The sequence below is a fragment of the Eutrigla gurnardus genome (assembly GCF_963514095.1).
Source record: "Eutrigla gurnardus genome assembly, chromosome: 4".
Classification (NCBI taxonomy): domain Eukaryota; kingdom Metazoa; phylum Chordata; class Actinopteri; order Perciformes; family Triglidae; genus Eutrigla; species Eutrigla gurnardus.
This window is the reverse complement of record NC_139918.1, coordinates 19114081-19133049: the sequence shown is the minus strand read 5'-3', so window position 1 is coordinate 19133049 and position 18969 is coordinate 19114081. Positions and strand designations below refer to the sequence as shown.

Sequence of the window (18969 nt, the reverse complement as noted above, 5' to 3'; positions counted from 1 at the left end):
ACGTGCATCCATGTGCACATGTGTAGTTTAATTTTAAGTCCATGTTTCAGCGTGTGTATTTATAGTTTATATGTGGGCATTTCAAATTGTTTTCACCAGACTTCATCAAGGGGTGTTTTTTTTGTGTGGAATTGCTCAATTAGTCTCCTGGATGAACCTGACCCATGGCAAACATGTTTAATGTGTAAGACATTGTAAGTGCATTAGCCTAATCCCTCCTATCTGGCTCGCACTGCTCCGAGCATCTCACTGAACACATGCATGCGCGGAGGAGCACAGCTGAAGATGGAGCCGCACACACACGTTCTCCCCACCTCTCTTTGACTGAAATGAAGATATTGCCAAACATCTACTGATTCCGGGGGATTTGTTGAGGACAATGTTGAGATTCAGTGTGCATGTGTGGATGTTATGGTTACTTTATACAGGTAATGTTTGTATACAGTGTGTCATTAGAGATGAATGTTGTTTGTGAATGTTTATCATATTGGTTAGTAACTAATAGATGTGTCTAACCTGATCGTTGTTGTGTTTGGATATACTGTTTGACTGAGGTGTCCAACATGTATTTTGTAATGCACAACATGCATTTATAGATTATTATAAACTTCAAATTAAGCAGTTCTGTTATTTTGGTTTTTCATTTTTATGATTTAATTTGATTCTACACACATATTTTGTGACTGTGTGCAGAATCTGACTGACACATGTTTAAAATTGTATTCGCCTCTCCAGGCATTTTGTCCGATGAGGACATCGGTGGATGTGAACAGCAGCCGTGCCACAATGGTGGTCTGTGTGAGAGCCACAATGGAGGTTTCAGATGCCTTTGCTCCCAACAAAGCCTAAATGGACGTCTATACGGGGGAGAGAACTGCACAACCGTACTTTCCGGGTGTGTTGGCGACCAGTGTGTGAATGGAGGAATATGCTCTCCCCTTCTTGTCAATGATCAGCACATATGCATCTGCCCTGCTGGCTTCACCGGCCCTCTATGCCAGACCCCCACCATCTTCTCATTTGAGTCCCGAGGCCACATGTACGTAGAGACTCAGCTTCTACACCCAGAGGCTCCTCTCAATGTGACGTTCAGCTTCAGGACAGCGAGACCGGTCGGCACCCTCTTACAGCGCAGGGTGGACGACCTGCTCCTCAGCGTTGAGCTGGTGAACGGGCAGCTCTGCCTCCGCAGCCTGAGGGGTCAAGGCTCCAGCACGCTGGTCCAGGAGCTGCCGGAGTACCTGTCAAACAACAAGTGGCACACAGTGGAAGCGTCACTGGGCGGCGTGGTCAGCCTCATCAGGCTGCTCTGCACCGAGGGAAGCTGCGCCAGAGACTCCGGCGCTGACGTCCAGCTGCTCGAGCAGGCCTCCGGTCTCCCCGAGCCAGGGTCAGTTCGGCAGAGCCTCTTTATAGGAGCAGTCGGGGGGAACTGGGGCTCGGGCAGAGTGGCGGATGAAAAAGACTACCCACCATCTTTTCTGGGCTGCTTCAGAGATGTGTTTGTGGACTCGCGTCTGATGTTGCCTGCTGGAGATTCAGACGCCCAGGAGAACGTCACAGTGGGATGCAGCGACAGAGACAAGTGTGATGACAGCCCGTGTCAGAACCGAGGGCGCTGCGTGAGCCAGGGCTGGAGGGACTACATGTGTGAGTGCCACAGGCCGTATGAGGGAGACAACTGTGCAGAAGGTATGACGTGTACAAACACACACTCTTTCTCTCCCTCACCACTACATGCAATTTAAAATTTACCCCAAATCTTTTCTTCCTTTTACCTCTTCATGCTAAGAAAACTTAAGTTACCAGCAGCATTTCAATGACACACCTCTGGTCAGAATTACTAGAAGACATGCTGTACAGTTCAAGTAAAGTTCAACCTCAGTCACCTCAACGGTCAGTCTCAATAGTTAGCTAGAGAACAACCCAGCAGGATGATGAAATTAGTGAGTAGACCTTTAAAGGAGCTTAGAGTCAGTAGAAATAGCATCGCGTTCAGCCACACCTGGGCTGAGGATTAAAGAAAACGTGGGTTTCAGCAGCTCACCTGTCACAAATCAGGGAGTCGCATGGATCGCGCCATGCAGAGGGATTTTCTTTGGTTGATTTCCTCATCAGCTCCTCCTTTCAATGGACAGAGAGCACTCCTCTCAGTTAAAACAATGCTGGAAATATAGTCAACAACCTCACTTTTATTAAGTTGATGAAAAGCTTCTGATCCATCACATATAACTGCAGGATTCTGATGTTTTCTGGTTGCGATATAGATGAGAAGATCGATGCAACCATTGTATCTGTCTATTAGATATGAAGCTCCAGTCAGCAGCATGTTAGCTCGATAGACATTTTTTATTGCCCTTCTGTTGTTACGGCAACAGCTTTGGTCCTGTCAGCTACTGCATTAACAAAATTGCTGAAAGTAAATATTTAAACTTATTTATTTTAATTCATTTGTATTTGATTTTATTATTTTATTATCAGGTTTTGTCCAAGTTTGACTTTCAAGGCCTTTTCTCTCTCTTCCCTGTACCCTTGCAGAGCATATAACAGCAAGGTTTGGGAACAGTTACCTGGAGAGCTATGCTCTCTTCTCATTGGACGATGACCCAGGTGATGCTGTGACCATATCCATGTTCATTCGTACCAGGCGGTCCAGTGGCCTGCTCCTCATCCTCGCCAACAGCACCAGCCAGTACCTCCACCTGTGGCTGGAAGAGGGCAGGGTCAAAGTTCAGGTCAACTACTTTGAGATCCTCGTTGGTCGGGGTGCAGTCAATGATGGCCATTTCCATCTGGTGACTGTGAAGCTGGACGGAACGGCAGCCATGTTGTTCCAGTCAGCCCAGAGTCAGACCTCTATGCCCGTTAGGCCCATCCAGACCCATCGCGGGGATCTGGTTTTCGTTGGAGGGCTACCAGTTCCGGCAGCCTCTGCCTCGTTTGGTGGCTACTTTAAGGGATGTGTCCAGGACCTGAGGATTAACAGCAAGCGCCTACAGTTCTATCCCATTGCAACTGCGGTGGAATCTTACAGCCTGGAGCAACTCATCAACGTCGCACAAGGATGCAGCAGTGACGACGCCTGTGCTGTGAGTCATTATATTGTCTTTATTGAGCCTGTGACAAATTTCCATTACTTATATGCACTAATAATGACCAAGGACACTGTTTAATTTATTTATTTTCTTCATTAGGTCAACCCTTGTCTCAACGGGGGGGTCTGTTACTCCATGTGGGACGATTTCATCTGTAACTGCCCCCCCAACACTGCAGGGCAGCGCTGCGAGGAGGTGAAATGGTGTGACCTGTATCCCTGCCCCGCCACTGCTGTTTGTCAAGCCCACTCTCAGGGCTTTGACTGTGAGTGTCCCGAGATGTGGTTCTGTCTTAGAAAGAACATCTTCAAAATACACGGAATAAAAAAAACGTGTCTGAGACTCTTTAAGAATGTCTGAAGAATAGGATTTATGCTATTAATAGTAGCATGTGCACAGCCAGCCCAAAAGAGGATCCATGAGGCATGTCTTTCATTTGACTAGCCCATTTCTGATCTTGGTTTGTATCCACTGGAGGGACTCTGCAGTGTGCAGTCCCGCTGGTGCAGGCACTGATTAATTACAGTGTGGCTGATTACAGAAGGGAACAGCGTTGAGGCAGGGATCCCACATAGGACATCTAAGACATTGTAATCCCTCGTCAGATTAAGTCTACCGCCACATGTCTGTGGAAGTTTATGATGACAAGTCTGCCTGGAGATGTCACATGTTCACAAAGAGAGTAGCTGCCAATTCAAGTTTTTTTCCCCCATAGCGTTGATTACATTTTCTCATTCTTTTGCATTTTGTGGATTCCTCTTCCTCACATTTTAAGACTTTTAACCTTATAATCTGTATTTTATCACCATAAGAAAAATAGGAATGAGCAGCTCAATTAATGTATCTGATTCAATTATTTCTTTATTCTTTCTGTTGTTGAATTCAAAGCACATTTAAACAAATGTAAATGTAAAAATCAAATTAATTCAAATGAATCAAATGTATTTAGCCTTAATGTTCAGCAGGGATGATTAGATTAAGGATGTCTTGGCATCAGAATAGATTTAAAATGAATGGGAAAACTACTGTAAATAATACAATTACATTTTTCTTATTTTTCAGGTTTGAATAATGTGACATTTCGGGCTGAAAGCAGTATTTTGCACTACCAGAGCAATGGGAAGATCAATCGCCGACTCAGCAGCGTCTCCCTCACCTTCCGCACAAGACAGTCCGCTGCCACCTTACTGCACGCACAAAAGGACTCAGACTACCTCAACGTTGCCCTCCTGGACTCTCATGTGGTCATGGAGCTCCAGTCTGGGACTGACAAAGACTCCCACAAGGTGACGGTTCAAAGCCAGGGTCCGGTCAGTGATGGAGCATGGCATACTGTCGAGCTCAGCATGGAGAATCCGACGCTCCCGACCTCCATGTGGATCATTGCTGTGGATGGAGAAAAGGAGGAGCTAAGCATGTCCAGAACATCTGCGGGGGACCTGGATTTTCTTAAGGAGGGAGGGGACGTTTTCCTGGGAGGCCTGAGCCTGGATGCACCACCCAACCTTTCTGGCTGTCTGGGCCCGGTGGCGATCGGAGGCCATTCTCTCCCTTTCCACCTGGACACAGAGTTGACACTCCCCAGACCTCAGGAGGAGCAGTTCAAGAGGATAAACGGCAACGCCGTCCCACGATACGGCTGCTGGGGAGCCAGTGTGTGTGCAACCAACCCTTGTGACAACGAGGGTGTGTGTGTGGACTCGTTTGACCTGCACCACTGCACGTGTCCGCCTGAGTGGACAGGGCCACTGTGTCAAGAGCCGACAGACACCTGCATGTCCGGCCCTTGCGTCCACGGCAATTGCATCCACCTGCCTGGGGGATTCAAGTGTGTGTGTGAGCCGGGGTACAGTGGTAAACAGTGTGAGGTGGTAGTTGATATGTGTGAAAACAGCAATTGCAGCAGAGGCGGGACGTGCCTCAAAGGCTTCAGGAGCTACACGTGCCTCTGCCCTCAGAACCTGACGGGCCAATACTGCGAGTGAGTTTTTCCACTGTTTATGAATATCTCGGTGACACCATGGCTTCTTTAGCGAACGCCTGTAACGGGCTCAGATGCATACTGACTTACAAACTGATCTCTTACAGGGAGAACATTCCTGAAATCCCATGGTACATCGAGACCAATCCGTAAGTTATTTGAAAAAAAAAAAAAAACATATCCATTTTTTTCACTAAATCCATATTATACTGGAGTGCACTGACATTTCCTGTTGTGTTCTTTTATTTGTTAAGACTTCCTCAGTTGCCTGTATCTACATGCGCGGGGAAAAGATGGAACTATAGCTGCTTTAATGGAGGAAATTGCTCAGAAGCAGACAACGGCTGTTACTGCCTGCCTGGTTTCACAGGACAGTGGTAAGACTTGATTCAACATATTTAATCGTCTTTGCTGAGGTTTCTCAACCGTGGGGGTCAGCTACATAGGGTCCCCAGATATCCAGATGAGGAGACTCAGATTTGACGTATTAATGTCTTTGATACATAATGAAAACAAAATTATTTGGAATACATTTTTCGGGTTTAGGCATTTAAAAGTAATAGTATTAAATGTCAAATAACTTTAAATGTCACAGTATACATACAAACGTAAATAAAATAGTTTAACATATAATATGTCATGAAAAAGTTATTAAAAAGTCATACAATAGTATGCCACATAAAATGTCTAAATCATATAGTATGTCAGGGGAAATAAATCATATTATTCAATGGTAACGTTATAAATATTCATAATTGAGTATGTCATACAGAGTTGCACTCTTATGCCACATATGTACTAAAAAGTCATTGTTTTTCCAAAAAAAGGCACAGTAATTGATGTAATATTATGTCATAAAATGCATTAAAAAGTCATACAATAGTATGACATAAAAAAAATTAAATTTGAATATCGTACGTCGCCCAGTGTCACACTGTAATTTGTAAATATTACTGTTATGAAGGTGATTGTCATCAATGTTTTGATATGAACATTGGATTGAATGGCTGCTTTTGCTTGAATTGACAATTATTCGACCAAGCGTGTCGTTCCCCAGCAGGGAGCTGTTTTCAACAAAAATATTATATAAAAACTCATAACTAGCTGGTTAGTGATTCAGCAGCTACAGAGCTGAATATTTCCCACAGGAATTGGTGTAGACCAAAATATTAGAAGAATAAATGCTATGTGCAAATAAGCCACTGTTTGCATTTACACATCACTTAAAATGTGTAACTAGAGATTGTTTCTGCTGCCAAAGTGGCCAAAAAAATATATTACAGCAGGATTACGTTTCCCATTTGGATTTTTTTATGTCAATTTTCAGCACTTACACCACACCCTTTTCTCCTTCACACCAATTAGAACAGTCTGCCACCACCATGGCTACTGTGCCCTCTTGTGGCCGCTAAAGTTCAGTCAGTTTGTTTGGGATAACTCTGACTTTTTAGATTATTTTTTTACTTACTTTGCCTTTTCTTGTTTTTGTAATCTTTCCATCCTTATGTTTCCTTCCAGGTGTGAGAAGGATGTGGATGAATGTGCCTCAGACCCGTGTATGAACGGAGGCTTCTGTATCAACTACGTGAACAGTTTTGAGTGTGTGTGTGATATAAACTACTCAGGGATACATTGTCAGAGGGACGTCAGCGACTTCTACCTGTACATCTTCTTGGGCCTGTGGCAGAACCTCTTCCAGCTGGTGTCCTACCTTGTGTTGCGCCTCGACGATGAACCAGAAATCGATTGGGTATTTAACGAATAGGCTCCTGACTGTCACGCTGGAGTACAATGTAGAACCCAAAAATCATGTATTGTGTTACCAGGAGCCTGGAGGGCACACAGCACATCAGCCGATCTTTAAGGCTTCATACTAAAGGGAGGAAAGAGGCACACCATCTGCTGGTGGATTCAGCTTTCTCTGTCTCTCTAATGAAGTTAAACTCTCAGCTCTATAAAGGAGGAGTGAGTTCACAAGAAGAGACGGGGGACAATTACAGTAAATCCATTATGTGTGTATTTCATTGTATCTAGGTTACTGAAGAGGTCAGTAATAGAAATGTGTCTGTTGTGAACATATTTATTTGGTAATGAATATGAATACAGTAAACATTTCATCTGGTTCTCATACTGAAAACCACACATTAGATTTTGTCTTGTGCCTTAAATATCCACTTTTTATCTCAAGCGCTGCTTTATCTTTATCTTTATTCATCTATTGGATGTGAATACTATACCTGTCTATAGCTAGGAAGTTGTACATTTACACATAATATGTACCTTAATTTAAATCATGAAGGCTATTCTGTATGCAGTGCACACAGAACCTGATTTGTATGATGAAAACATTAAATACATTTTGTGAAATGGAAACTACTACTTATGTTTAAATCTTTATGCACATATTTCGTTAATGCAAACAATTAAATAATATACCTTTGACAGATTCCAGTGTGACAACTTTCATTGTAAAATATTGCATTACTTATAGAAAGGTGCCAAGAATATCATGGTATAGTATATTGCAAAAGGCATAAAAAAAGTAATATAGCATGTAAAAAAATGTATTAAAAAGTTCAAAATATAGAATATTGAAAAAAAACATACTCATGCATGACAAAGAAAGTCATAAAATTCATAGTACATTGAAAAAGTAATTGAAAAAATGTCACCAAAAAAGTGATGACTTTTTTATGACTTTTTCAACATGCTATTATATGACTTTTTATTAAATTTTTTAACATGCTATACATAGATTATTTTTTATTATTTTTTATTTTTATTATTATTTTATATTATGACTTTTTGATATGCTATTATATTACTTTTTTAATATTTTTTTGACAAACTATATTATGACTTTTTATAACTTCTGACATGCGATAGTATGACTTTATTTCATTAAGTATTTTCAATACTGACTTTAAGGACTTTTTTTTTTTTTTTTACATACTATATCTTTTTTCGACATGCTATAAAATTACTTGTTTTTTTACTTTTTTGACATGCTCTTTTTTAAACAAACTATTTTATGATTTTTTTTAATGACATTTTTTGACATACCGGTACTAGACTATGACTGATGATTTTTTTTCGACATGCTAGACTTTTTTTACTTTTTCCTGACATACTTTTTTATGACTTTTTTCTTCATACTATACTTTGACTTTTTTATTATCTTTTTCCACATACTATATTGTGACATTTTTATGAGTTTTTCGACATGCTAAACTATTACTTTTTTGTACTTGTTGAAAAAAATCATAAAAAGTCACAATCATATAGTAAAAGTAAAAAACACCATTAAATGTAATTAAAATGAATAAAAAAATGGTATCGTATGTCATAAAAATGTATCAAAACATCATAGTATATCATAAGTCATTTTATAGTAATATGAAATTGTAAAAAAGTCATGAAACATTTTTTCCGATCTTAGCTCTATAAACACACTTCACAAACACTTTCGATAAATATACATCGTGTTAAACGTTTTCATTTGTTTGATCAGTCTTTGTTAAACAACAGTTTGTTTTGTATGTATATCTATATGATCTGTAGGCTGAAATCAAAATAGCTTTGAAATGTTTGAAAACGTCCTCTTTTATTTACATAGTTATAAACAACAGAACTCTTTTTCCCCAACATTGATTCCAGTAAGACAACCTATTTCTCTTTACGAGCAAAATACACATAGCTTCTACTCGTTTGTCTGCTGCTAACAGGTACACTAATGATGCAAACAAATGTCAAACACAGCAAAATGAGACTTGTGCAAATAAGGTGTACTGATGTCCGAAAATGAGTAGTACACTTTAACACAGACGAGAAACCTAACAGACTGGATCCACTTCGACAGGCAGTCCACTCAGTAAGGCTCTGTTGGTGCACTGTAGATGGGAAAACTCCAAATCAAGGTCTAACAGGAAAATGGAGAATTTTTTCTAAAATAACATGCCCGATTAAATATTGACCATATAAATACAGTAACCATCATGGATTACAAATATTCAGCATGAACAGTGCACCTGACATTAGACTCTCCCACGTGAGGTATGCCGTGGCACTCACAGTGTTCGAACGGCAGAGACGCCCTAAACCGAGACAAGCGTGGGCCGCTGATTTCCTTCCCGAATCAGAAGCAGCACGCTATCAGCGATATATACATACAACTGTAAGATGGTTATCAGCCCTGCTCATGGAGTTTACAGTCACAGAGCTCTTTATAGATCCTCTTGCGTATCTTTGGTATGTCCTTCTGTGAAAACTGCAGAGGTTTTGCCAGAGCAAGGCATCTAGAATACTGTAAAGGAGATAGAAAATGCAGTCAGCGTGTAATGAGTTGAGACAATCAGGCACCATCATGAGTCATACATACGAAGCTTGAAAAGCACGTTCTTACCTCCAAGACAAAAACTCCACAGTCGTTTTCATTGGTCTGCTGTGGGGTTATCTGAAAAGAGCAGCAAGGGGAGACAAGACATCAGGTCTCTTTTATTCCCTTGGGCTTTTGTAGTCCCCCATTACGACTTCACACGGACGGAGCATACCTCATCGAACGACACCGCCCAACCACTTTCAAAAGCGGTTTGCTTCTTCTCCTTTGCTTCCGTCATCAAGTATTTCAGGATGTTCTATCACAAGCAAAGCATGAGGAAAAACACAGTTAAAACAGATATGAATATGCTGAAGGAAAACTGTTTATCTAGATTGCTAAGAGTTACAAAGATTTATACACATATAAGTACCCTTGCAACTTTCTGGAGTGCGTTCCCTTGAGAGTCGTAAATGCAGATCTTCTTCTTGACGATGTCGGCCGTCACCAGACACCAGTGAACCTCCAGGTGGATAGGCACCAAAAGCAAACTCTTAGAAAACAAATCCACCTGTGCAAAAAAGTCAGGGTTAAAAACACTCAAGGATGTGATTAGAAATGTCATAATTTTGTGTGCGCAGTCGTCGCATAGTATGTCAAATACAATGTAATAGAATCTCATAGTATGCCATATGAAAAAAGGTCAAGTATAGTTTGTCATGACAATGTCATAAGAAATGTCACAGTGTAGGATGTCATAAAAATATAAAAAGTCATAGTATGGTATATAGTGTATCATAAAACTGTCATAGTATATATGTATGCCATTAAAATATCATATACAAATAGTATGTCTCAAAAATATAAGGAAAATGCATAGTATATTATGCCAAATCAGCACAGTGTTGTATTTCATTAGAATGTGATATTATAGTACATCATAAGAAATGTCCAAAAAGTTTTAAAAAGTAACACTCTAGACCTGTTATAGTACAGTATGACACAAAAATTAGAAAGAAAAAAAAAACTTCATTGAAGAGTATGTCATAGAAAGTGATGGGATAGAATGACAAAAAAAAGTGCAATTAAGGTCATAGTACAGTGATAAAATGTCATATTATAGTATGTAATGAAAACTTCATAGTATAGGTCATAAAAACACCATCATTCTGTGTCATAAAAGTACGTCATAAAAAAGTAATAGCATAGTGTGTCAAAAATATAATTAGAAAAATTATGTGTGATAAATATAACATTAAACAGCATAAATGGTGGATCCTTTAGATGACCCATAATTGGCTGCATTAAACATTAAAAAGCTATAATATAATATATGACAATAAAACGCTGTCAATAAAAAATCAGTCGTCACGCTGCTTTCTCTTTGTCAATCCTGTCTCATAATAATGAGTGAATTTGATCCCGCAGACTTCCAAACTTCAGAAATCACAGAAACGATCACATCACTACGGTTTAAGAGCTAACCTGCTTTGTCCATCTCTTAACGCCATCATATCCTTTCGTCATGAGCTGTCTGTGGAAGAAGCTGTTGAGAAAATGGACCTAAGAGAGGGGGGGCAGCAAAGAAATCTCAGTTAATTCAACAGTTCATCTCAAGGGGTTATCCTGCTAATAAAATTAAACTAGATTTAAAAAAAAAACACTAACTGCAGTTCTCAGATTAGAACAGTCAAACACATGGGTGAAGCTTTTAAAATAGACATTCAAATTCTCTAGAAATCTGGATAATATGGCTATTGAAATCATTATCATTGTGTAGTGAATATTTGATATCATGACACCCCACACGTTCCCCCCCATTTCCAGTCTTTATGCTAAGCTAAGCTTACCGGATGTTGGCTGTAGTTTCATATTTAGCGCACAGATATGAAAATCTTCAAATCGACCTTTCAACAAGAAAGTGAATAAGCTTATTTCCCAAAATGTAAATGAAAATGTAAACCATTCTTTTAATTACTGGCAAGATCTTAATAATCCTGGCAGTTAAAAAAAAGGTCACCCATCTGGCAATTTTATCACAATTGCAGAATATTTAAAAAAAACACAGTGTCTACGTGGAATATTACCTTGTGATGGGCAGATTCCAGAATTAATTCTCCATACATATTCATGACCTTAAGCAGAAAACAAAAAACAAACAAAAAAGAAAACATAGCGTAAACATTCAGGTTGTTCTTTATCATGAGTCTTTGCAATTTTCTGCTGTGTTTAATGTTGACCTGGTCATTGAGCCAGTTCTGGTCTGCCAGTGTGGACAAGTCATCCAGTGCCAGTGTGTGTTTCTTGTAGACCACATGGAAGGAGGGAATCGGCTTCTGAACGATCGCAGTTCGGTATTTGATCACTTCTAAGAAGATGACATTTTTCCTGCACGGATAGAAAAATACAAAGAACTTGGTCCATGGATAAAATCATGACAGAAACAACTGTAAGTCCACATCTAAACATCTAAACATTAGTGCAACTAAAAATATATATGCTAGACTCTATCTTGCGAATGGATCCCAACCAGCCGTTTTGATCCCAACCATACACCTACTAAGTTTTGTGCTGCATCTTACACGGTTGCTATTGCATTGACATAATCTGCCCACAAAAAGACAGACAGACAGCCGTATAAACACCTGGCAAAGTACTTAAAACCGATTCAGTTGTAGTTCCAGCTAGATCAGTTGTGTTTTCAGGACCACATTTTGCCATGACGACACACACACACACACACACACACACACACACACACACACACACACACACACACACACACACACACACACACACACACACACACACACACACACACACACACACACACACACACACACACACACACACACACACACACACACACACACACACACACACACACACACACACACACACACACACACACACACACACACACACACACACACACACACACACACACACACACACACACACACACACACACAGGCTTTTTTTTACAAGAATTTACCTGTCGTTGAAAACGGTGTTAAACTTCCTCTCCAGATGTCTCAACACGTCTCTCTTTTGTAAAGGGATGAAACTTCCATATATTCTGTAGAAGTCATCAAGAAATTCTGGAGAGACATGGAAACATTGTCACCTCAAAGAGCTGTGAAACACAGAAATGTAAACATATTGGGGGGGGGGGGGGAATGATAATATATATATATATATATATATATATATATATATATATATATATATATATATGATACATACCATGGATCTCTTTTATCAGTAGGCTGACATCAGGTTGAGAAGTCTTTTTACTGGCGATTTGCTCATCAGTGTCTCCGTTTGTAGCCTCCTCCTGGGCCGGCGTGACAGTAGTGAATTGTCCCGATGGGCCGTCAACCTTGAGCCTTTGAGGTGGCAGCATTGTCCTTGGCTCTTTAAAATGTACAGTTAACCCACAGGCATCGCTATCTGTTTTCAACAGGGGTTTGTCAGAGTAAGAGAGTTTTAAAGGGTCAGGAATATCACTGTGATGTACCAAAGTATCGGTATCCTGAGACTGCACCAACGGCGTTGGAACGATTTCCCCTGCAGAAACACTTGTGTCCATAACCAGGGTCTGCAAATGACCGGAAACGCTTAACGTTTCTGACAAACTGCCAGATTCACAAAGCTTCGGTGGGGAATTCTGCGTGTCCTCTGAATCTCCAGTATCACATCCATGAGGTGACACAAGAGGTGATGTCCTGACTGAATTTTCTAGGTGTGGCGTGTGGTACGTTGGGACTTTGCTTTTATTTATCTGCGATTGTGTCTTGACACTCTGGAAGTGGCCGGCGCTGACCTTCTTCTTTGCTCTGAATATCCCAAAACGGCATTTTTCCCTCCGTTTTCTCCACATCCAAAGCTGTAATTTACAACACAAGCGTCTCTTGGCTCGCCTGGAGAAATAAGAAACTCCCTTGACTGAAGACAGGAATCCCTTTTTTCTCTTGAGGTATTTTGCTTTGCCCCCATGGCTCTGTGTCCGGTGCATCTGAGAGAGATTAGAGTGAACAATGGAGGGTCACAGGGGGTCTTATGTAGATATATATACACACACAAACGAACAAATCAGACCCCTTTTATCAGCAAAATGAGGCTGACATTTTAACACATCACTAATAACACTAATATATCAGTTATACAATAATATAACAGCGAGGAGCCATAGCTAGTACTTTTCCTTAAATGGAGGATCTGAATACTTCTTTCACCAAAGCAACTAGAACGTTGGGAGAATGATTTCCACAAACAAAACAACAAAGAATAAATGAAAACATACTGACGGACCGTGTGCATATGACTCAGTAACGACTCCGGAGATAAAATGCGGTTGTCAAAGCTTTGGACGTGTGAGCCCCACGGATGTTAACCAACATTAATACTTCCTCCAGGCTCATCGTTGTACCAGTCTGGCTCTTCTTGACACGTGTTTCCAAGCAAATACCTTTTGCTACATTAGCTAACATAGCTAGGTTGACTGACAACAAACGTGGGTAATCCATGGCTAGCTAGAATCTGCCTCACCGTTAACGCATCGTGTGCCTCATTGGAACTTCGGCGTGGGATGAACCAAGGTCCGATAAAGTCCTTCTATGTCGACTGTCTGGAGAGTTACTGTAGTTTTAATTGGGCTGTTTGGCCCTCTCAACCTGCAGCGCACGTAGGAGCACTCCATTGCTCATTGTGCGTCGCGTGTCAAACGCGTCACTCGTGCGACGACCAGTCAATTTTTACTGAGAGAGATTGAAGAAGAAGCGACAAAGGAAACTCGAATTAATTTCTTAAGAATAACAGCAATAATAAAGACAATTAGTTGTTGGTTTTTTGTTATTTATTTTTATTTTATTTTCCTGCCAATCTACTGAGTCACACTCCAATCCAGTAGGTGGCGGCAATGCGCAGTAAAGATGGTTTAACGGCACACTAATACACAGAAGAAGAAGAAGAAGAAGAAGAAGAAGAAGAAGAAGAGGAGGAAGAGGAGGAGAGGGGGAGGGTGCCGCATTTAGCTCTGCTGCATGTAAGGCAATCCAATGCAAATCGGAAGGCGGTCATTCCGAGTCGTGATTCCCGGTTTGCAATCTAAATGCGTCCAAGTGCACCTGCTCGGGAAAACATCAAACAAACAACTTTTGTTAATAGAGTTCTACCTCTTCAAGAGGAATCTCTCTGGAGCCACAGATGCAAGAAATATACAAATTCACACCATGTAATGGGCACCTGTCCACATTGATTTCAATTAAACCGCAGCAGGGAATATTTATCCACAATGGGAATTTGGTTTGACTCTTTCAAAAAGTATCTGAGCTTAAAAAACATGTACAGGGGACCTACATTCATTAAAGATACCACAGCATCATTAGCGAAGAGAAACCGTGTATAAAGTCCTCAAATTAAGAACCAGAGAATCCTGTGGGGAACATCTAATTTAATACATTTCAAGGATCCAAGGCACCCAAAGAGATGGGAGTACGATAGTAGGCCTAGCGCATTCTTGCAAGCCCTACATAAAAAAATAAAAGTCAAAATAGATGAAAATGTAATTCACCATTTGCAGCACTATGCTTATGTTGGAAAACTCGGGCTAGATAAATCTTGCCCGTTTCATTGCACTTTTCTTTGGTCTGAGGTTTTGTTTTTTCCTATTTCTTAAACATCTACTCCTAAAATGCCCAATCTATTGTTTCCATTTCATTTGGAATGATTTTTAGTAGTAACCAAAACTATATCTGTTCTATATCTGCTCAGTTTATATGTCTAACTATGTAGCATGTATTTATTGTTATTTATAACAACTGTCATTTGGAGAGACCTAATTCAGTCTGGGAGTGAGACCATTTTCTTTGGACAACTTGTCATTATCGCATTTGAATGCCTGCCAAACCACACAGCACTAATAACTAGGATATCTGGGGGATACCTGGTACTGAAACCAGATGTCTCAATATTTAACCCGTGGTGTGATGAAACCACATGTATTTCGAAAAAGTCATCAAAAAATTCTTGAGAGCTCAGAAAAACATCTTCTCATCTCAAATAGCATGAAAAATAGAAAGGTAAACCACAAAATAAAGATAAAAACAATAAAGGTTGGTCTTTTTAACTAGTAATTCTTAAATCAGTATCACTGTGAGTAGCCTGGACCTGACCTGGAGAGACACGAGTGGGTTGGGCAAATGGTCCAGTACAGAGCAAATATGTGGGCAGCAACTATGAGTGTCCCTGTCCCTCAACTATGTCCTTCCTGTTTGTCAAATATCCTATTTGCCTAGTTACAGAGTCCCTGCCAGTTACACAATGGGTGTTTGAACATGAGACTCACCACATAGTTTGTATACTACATGTTATTTTAGGATTTTTAGTTTTTTTTTAACATAGGTTTTAATTTTAATGCTTAATGCAGCATTATTTATTGAACCTTTTAAATGTTTTCTTCTTTTATGTGCCTTACAAGTCCATGTTTACTCAGGAGTACATGCAATATCCAACTTTGTGCAATATACAACCTACCTACGTCATGAATTCTCTTGTTTTACCTGTTCTTTGCTGTATTGTTGGTGCTGCCACTATGTATGTTGTTAATGTGCAGCTGTACTTGGCACTTTTAGACCATCACAAAACTCTGTCAGGACAATAAAGTTTATCTTATCTTTTTTTTTATTTTTCATTCAAGGGATATTCGTATCATATCACATCATCAAATCAGAGAGAGTGTGAGATGTTTCTAGATGTCTCGCTGTAAAACACAGTCAACCATCTCTGGTTTAAACTCATCCCAGACAAGATTTTGTCAGGTAACATTTGTTTTGGCAGCTGTCCTAAAAACAGATTACAACTCACATGTCAAAAACGAGCCAGGACGGATGCTCATGATGTTTGACTTGGCTCTGTTTTCCTGTTTAAAGTACAGGATATATACGGCTCAGTCTGCATCAGCTCAGCCTCGCCTCCTTACCCTCGTCTGCTCGACTGCTACCTGCTTGCCCATGCATCTCTCGTTGAAAATGAATGCCCTGGTCGTAACCGTGGTTCTGGGGTTACTGGCGGGGGTATGGGCTCAGAGCAATGTGCTTCACCCTATGTGTGACTCCATTGAGGCTGAGGAGGCTGCTCTGGTGGCTCAGGATTACCTCAACGCCCAGCACACTCACGGCTACAAGTATGCACTGAACAGGATCGAAGACATCAAGGTCTATACTATGGTAAGACAGCAGCTGTAGAGTTTATGGAGTTATAGACCAAACAATTCAAACGGATAGTTACCCTTTCTCTTCTCCAGTTTTTCCAACTTTGAGGCAGGAACGTCAGACCACATTTATCTCCCGCGTGGCCACTGGATAACAGGATAAAAAAAAACAACTGTGATATTAATGTGAAACTTTGAATGAATACTGAATTTATGGGGAGAGCACATCCTATAAAAATATGAGGGAAAACTGCGTAATATAGATTAAATAATACATAGTGCATTTTAATAATAATAATAGCAATAATAATGTTTTGTTTTATCGCTCCTTAGCCTGATGGAAACAGCACATATGTGCTGGAAATTGACCTGCTGGAGACGGACTGCCATGTGTTGGATCCCACACCTCTTGCCAACTGCACAGTCAGGCCCAAAAGGTTGACGGTGAGACTGCATACCATTACAAGCTCTCGTACTTGAGCTACACCAATTCAACTCAATTTCAAGATACAGGCAGTTTTATATATTTCTATAAAACGTTGAGAATAGAGATGTTCAAATTGACTGATGCATGATTTGGATTGTTTTTTGTCTCCTACCAGGCAGTAGAAGGAGACTGTGATGTAGTGCTGCAGAAGGTTAGCGGAGTGCTGTCCGTCACCGGATTCAAGTGTAAAACAGAAGGTAACTTTCTGATCATACTATCAAATATATATATGGCATCCACACATTCAAAAAGTGTCTACAAATATCCCGCATGTGTCGTTCTCTGTTCATTCCATGTTGTCATACAGAATCAACAGAGGACATTTGCATTGGCTGCCCTTTACTCCTTCCACTCAATCACACCAATGCACTGGACTTTGTCCAAGCCTCTTTGGCAACCTTCAACAACATGACTGAGAATGTAACGTTCACCGTTATGGAGGTTGGAAGGATGTCATCACAGGTGGGCCGAAACATATGTTAAATTCAGTTTTTCCTCCCCAAGTTTTTTATGCACTTGCCAAACTGTTTTATCATGCGTCTCTCGGTACATAATACTTCTCAATGCCTCGTTTCAGGTTGTGTCTGGTGGTCCAATCTATAGGGCGGAATATGTTGTAGTTGAGGCTAATTGCACTGATGGTGCCTGCGTGCCCCTCCAAGACCCCATGGCTGTAAGTACACAAAGCATCAGTTTAGTTTTACACAAAAAAAAACATTTAAATAATGGAAGAGCAGATGCTCCCCAAATTTTTGGAATCATGGCATATATGCTTTATAGCCCTGCTGATGAGCTAATTGCAGAATATGAAAATGATCGATTTGGTCACCAAAGTTCACCTTACAGCAGTTCCAATTAACAAAACTCAGTGAACAATTTGTTCTCCCCCCCCCCCCTTCTCCACCAGGCACGTGGTTTTTGTATTGCCAAAGGTTTGAGCACTAGTCACAATGTGGACTGCCAGATGTTTCAAGTTCTGGTAAATACAGCATTTGAACTTGCCCAAAAACAAGTCAAACTACTTCATTTAAATAGATACTTTTCCTAAGCCTCTGTTGATTCACTTTTTCAGATGCCTGTTGTCGATACCAACAGCACTGCAGCTCCCGCTGTGCCACCAGTAGTCCACGTACACACAGGCAGTCTGCCACCCAAGCATGGTCTGAGGTACCATAAACTGACTACTCTCCACAACCCTCTCTCGAGTGGCCATCTCTCTGCAGAATCCTCTGAGTCAGCTGAAGTGGTACCTGTAGTCCTTGCGGCTGCCGATTCTGCTCCGGTTGCTGCTGATCCTTCTCCAACTGCCGACGCTGGATCAGTCTCAGATTCCTCAACCAGTGCCGAGGTCCCCCTTGTTGTGGTGAAGAGAGATGCACCTAATGAATTGGTTTTGAACACCACTACAGCTCAAATAGAGCCCATTCTTATAATGCCAGTGTGCCCGGGAAAGGTCAGATTCTTTAAAGTGTAATTTAATTGATACATGAACATGTCCTGTAGGTAGCTGTATCAACATTTCTGTAAAATTGACAAATTCAATGCTGAATAAATTTCAAGTCAAAGCTTTTTGTGGTCTTACATTTTGATAATCATGCACTCTTTATCACTTCAGTGAATTTTATAGCAGTTGTCAGTGACATTGGCTAATGCCACAGAATGATTGCAAAACTGTGCCGTTTACCAGTTGCGTCGACTTGTGCCAATGACATACCCGTGAACCCATTGACACGTCCACAAAAGAAAAGAAAAAAAAAGTCTCGTCATTTCTCAAAATGGTTAGATTTTACAGTCAAACGTCTGGCAGTTTGGAGGAGCAGTTCACAAGTTATGTTAAGAGGTAGTTTATTTTGATGCCAATTTATTCTATGACAAGTT

The 18969-nt window shown here is 40.6% G+C and overlaps 3 protein-coding genes across 3 annotated transcripts; 2 read left to right on the top strand and 1 right to left on the bottom strand.

The window, feature by feature from the left end:
* The first annotated feature begins 276 nt into the window (after window positions 1–276).
* Window positions 277–7299, top strand: LOC311012708 (protein crumbs homolog 1-like). The gene is made up of 8 exons (XM_084008318.1): window positions 277–428; window positions 736–1692; window positions 2539–3089; window positions 3195–3360; window positions 4158–5076; window positions 5184–5225; window positions 5331–5453; window positions 6595–7299. The coding sequence occupies exons 1-8, from the start codon at window positions 380–382 to the stop codon at window positions 6839–6841; spliced, it is 3054 nt and encodes a 1017-aa protein (XP_083864444.1). The 5' UTR covers window positions 277–379; the 3' UTR covers window positions 6842–7299.
* A 1342-nt stretch (window positions 7300–8641) lies between these two features.
* LOC311012527 (sentrin-specific protease 5-like) lies at window positions 8642–14100 on the bottom strand. Its single transcript, XM_084008002.1, has 10 exons — window positions 13943–14100; window positions 12638–13409; window positions 12387–12492; window positions 11632–11779; window positions 11479–11526; window positions 10877–10954; window positions 9825–9962; window positions 9627–9710; window positions 9479–9529; window positions 8642–9379 (listed from the first exon to the last, which is right to left on the bottom strand). The coding sequence occupies exons 2-10, from the start codon at window positions 13407–13409 to the stop codon at window positions 9263–9265; spliced, it is 1542 nt and encodes a 513-aa protein (XP_083864128.1). The 5' UTR covers window positions 13943–14100; the 3' UTR covers window positions 8642–9262.
* Window positions 14101–16352: 2252 nt separating this feature from the next.
* Window positions 16353–18629, top strand: LOC311011892 (alpha-2-HS-glycoprotein-like). The gene is made up of 7 exons (XM_084007084.1): window positions 16353–16620; window positions 16938–17048; window positions 17207–17288; window positions 17399–17553; window positions 17669–17764; window positions 17999–18070; window positions 18164–18629. Exons 1-7 carry the CDS (start codon window positions 16405–16407, stop codon window positions 18563–18565), a joined length of 1134 nt encoding a protein of 377 aa, XP_083863210.1. The 5' UTR covers window positions 16353–16404; the 3' UTR covers window positions 18566–18629.
* The last annotated feature ends 340 nt before the right edge of the window (window positions 18630–18969 follow it).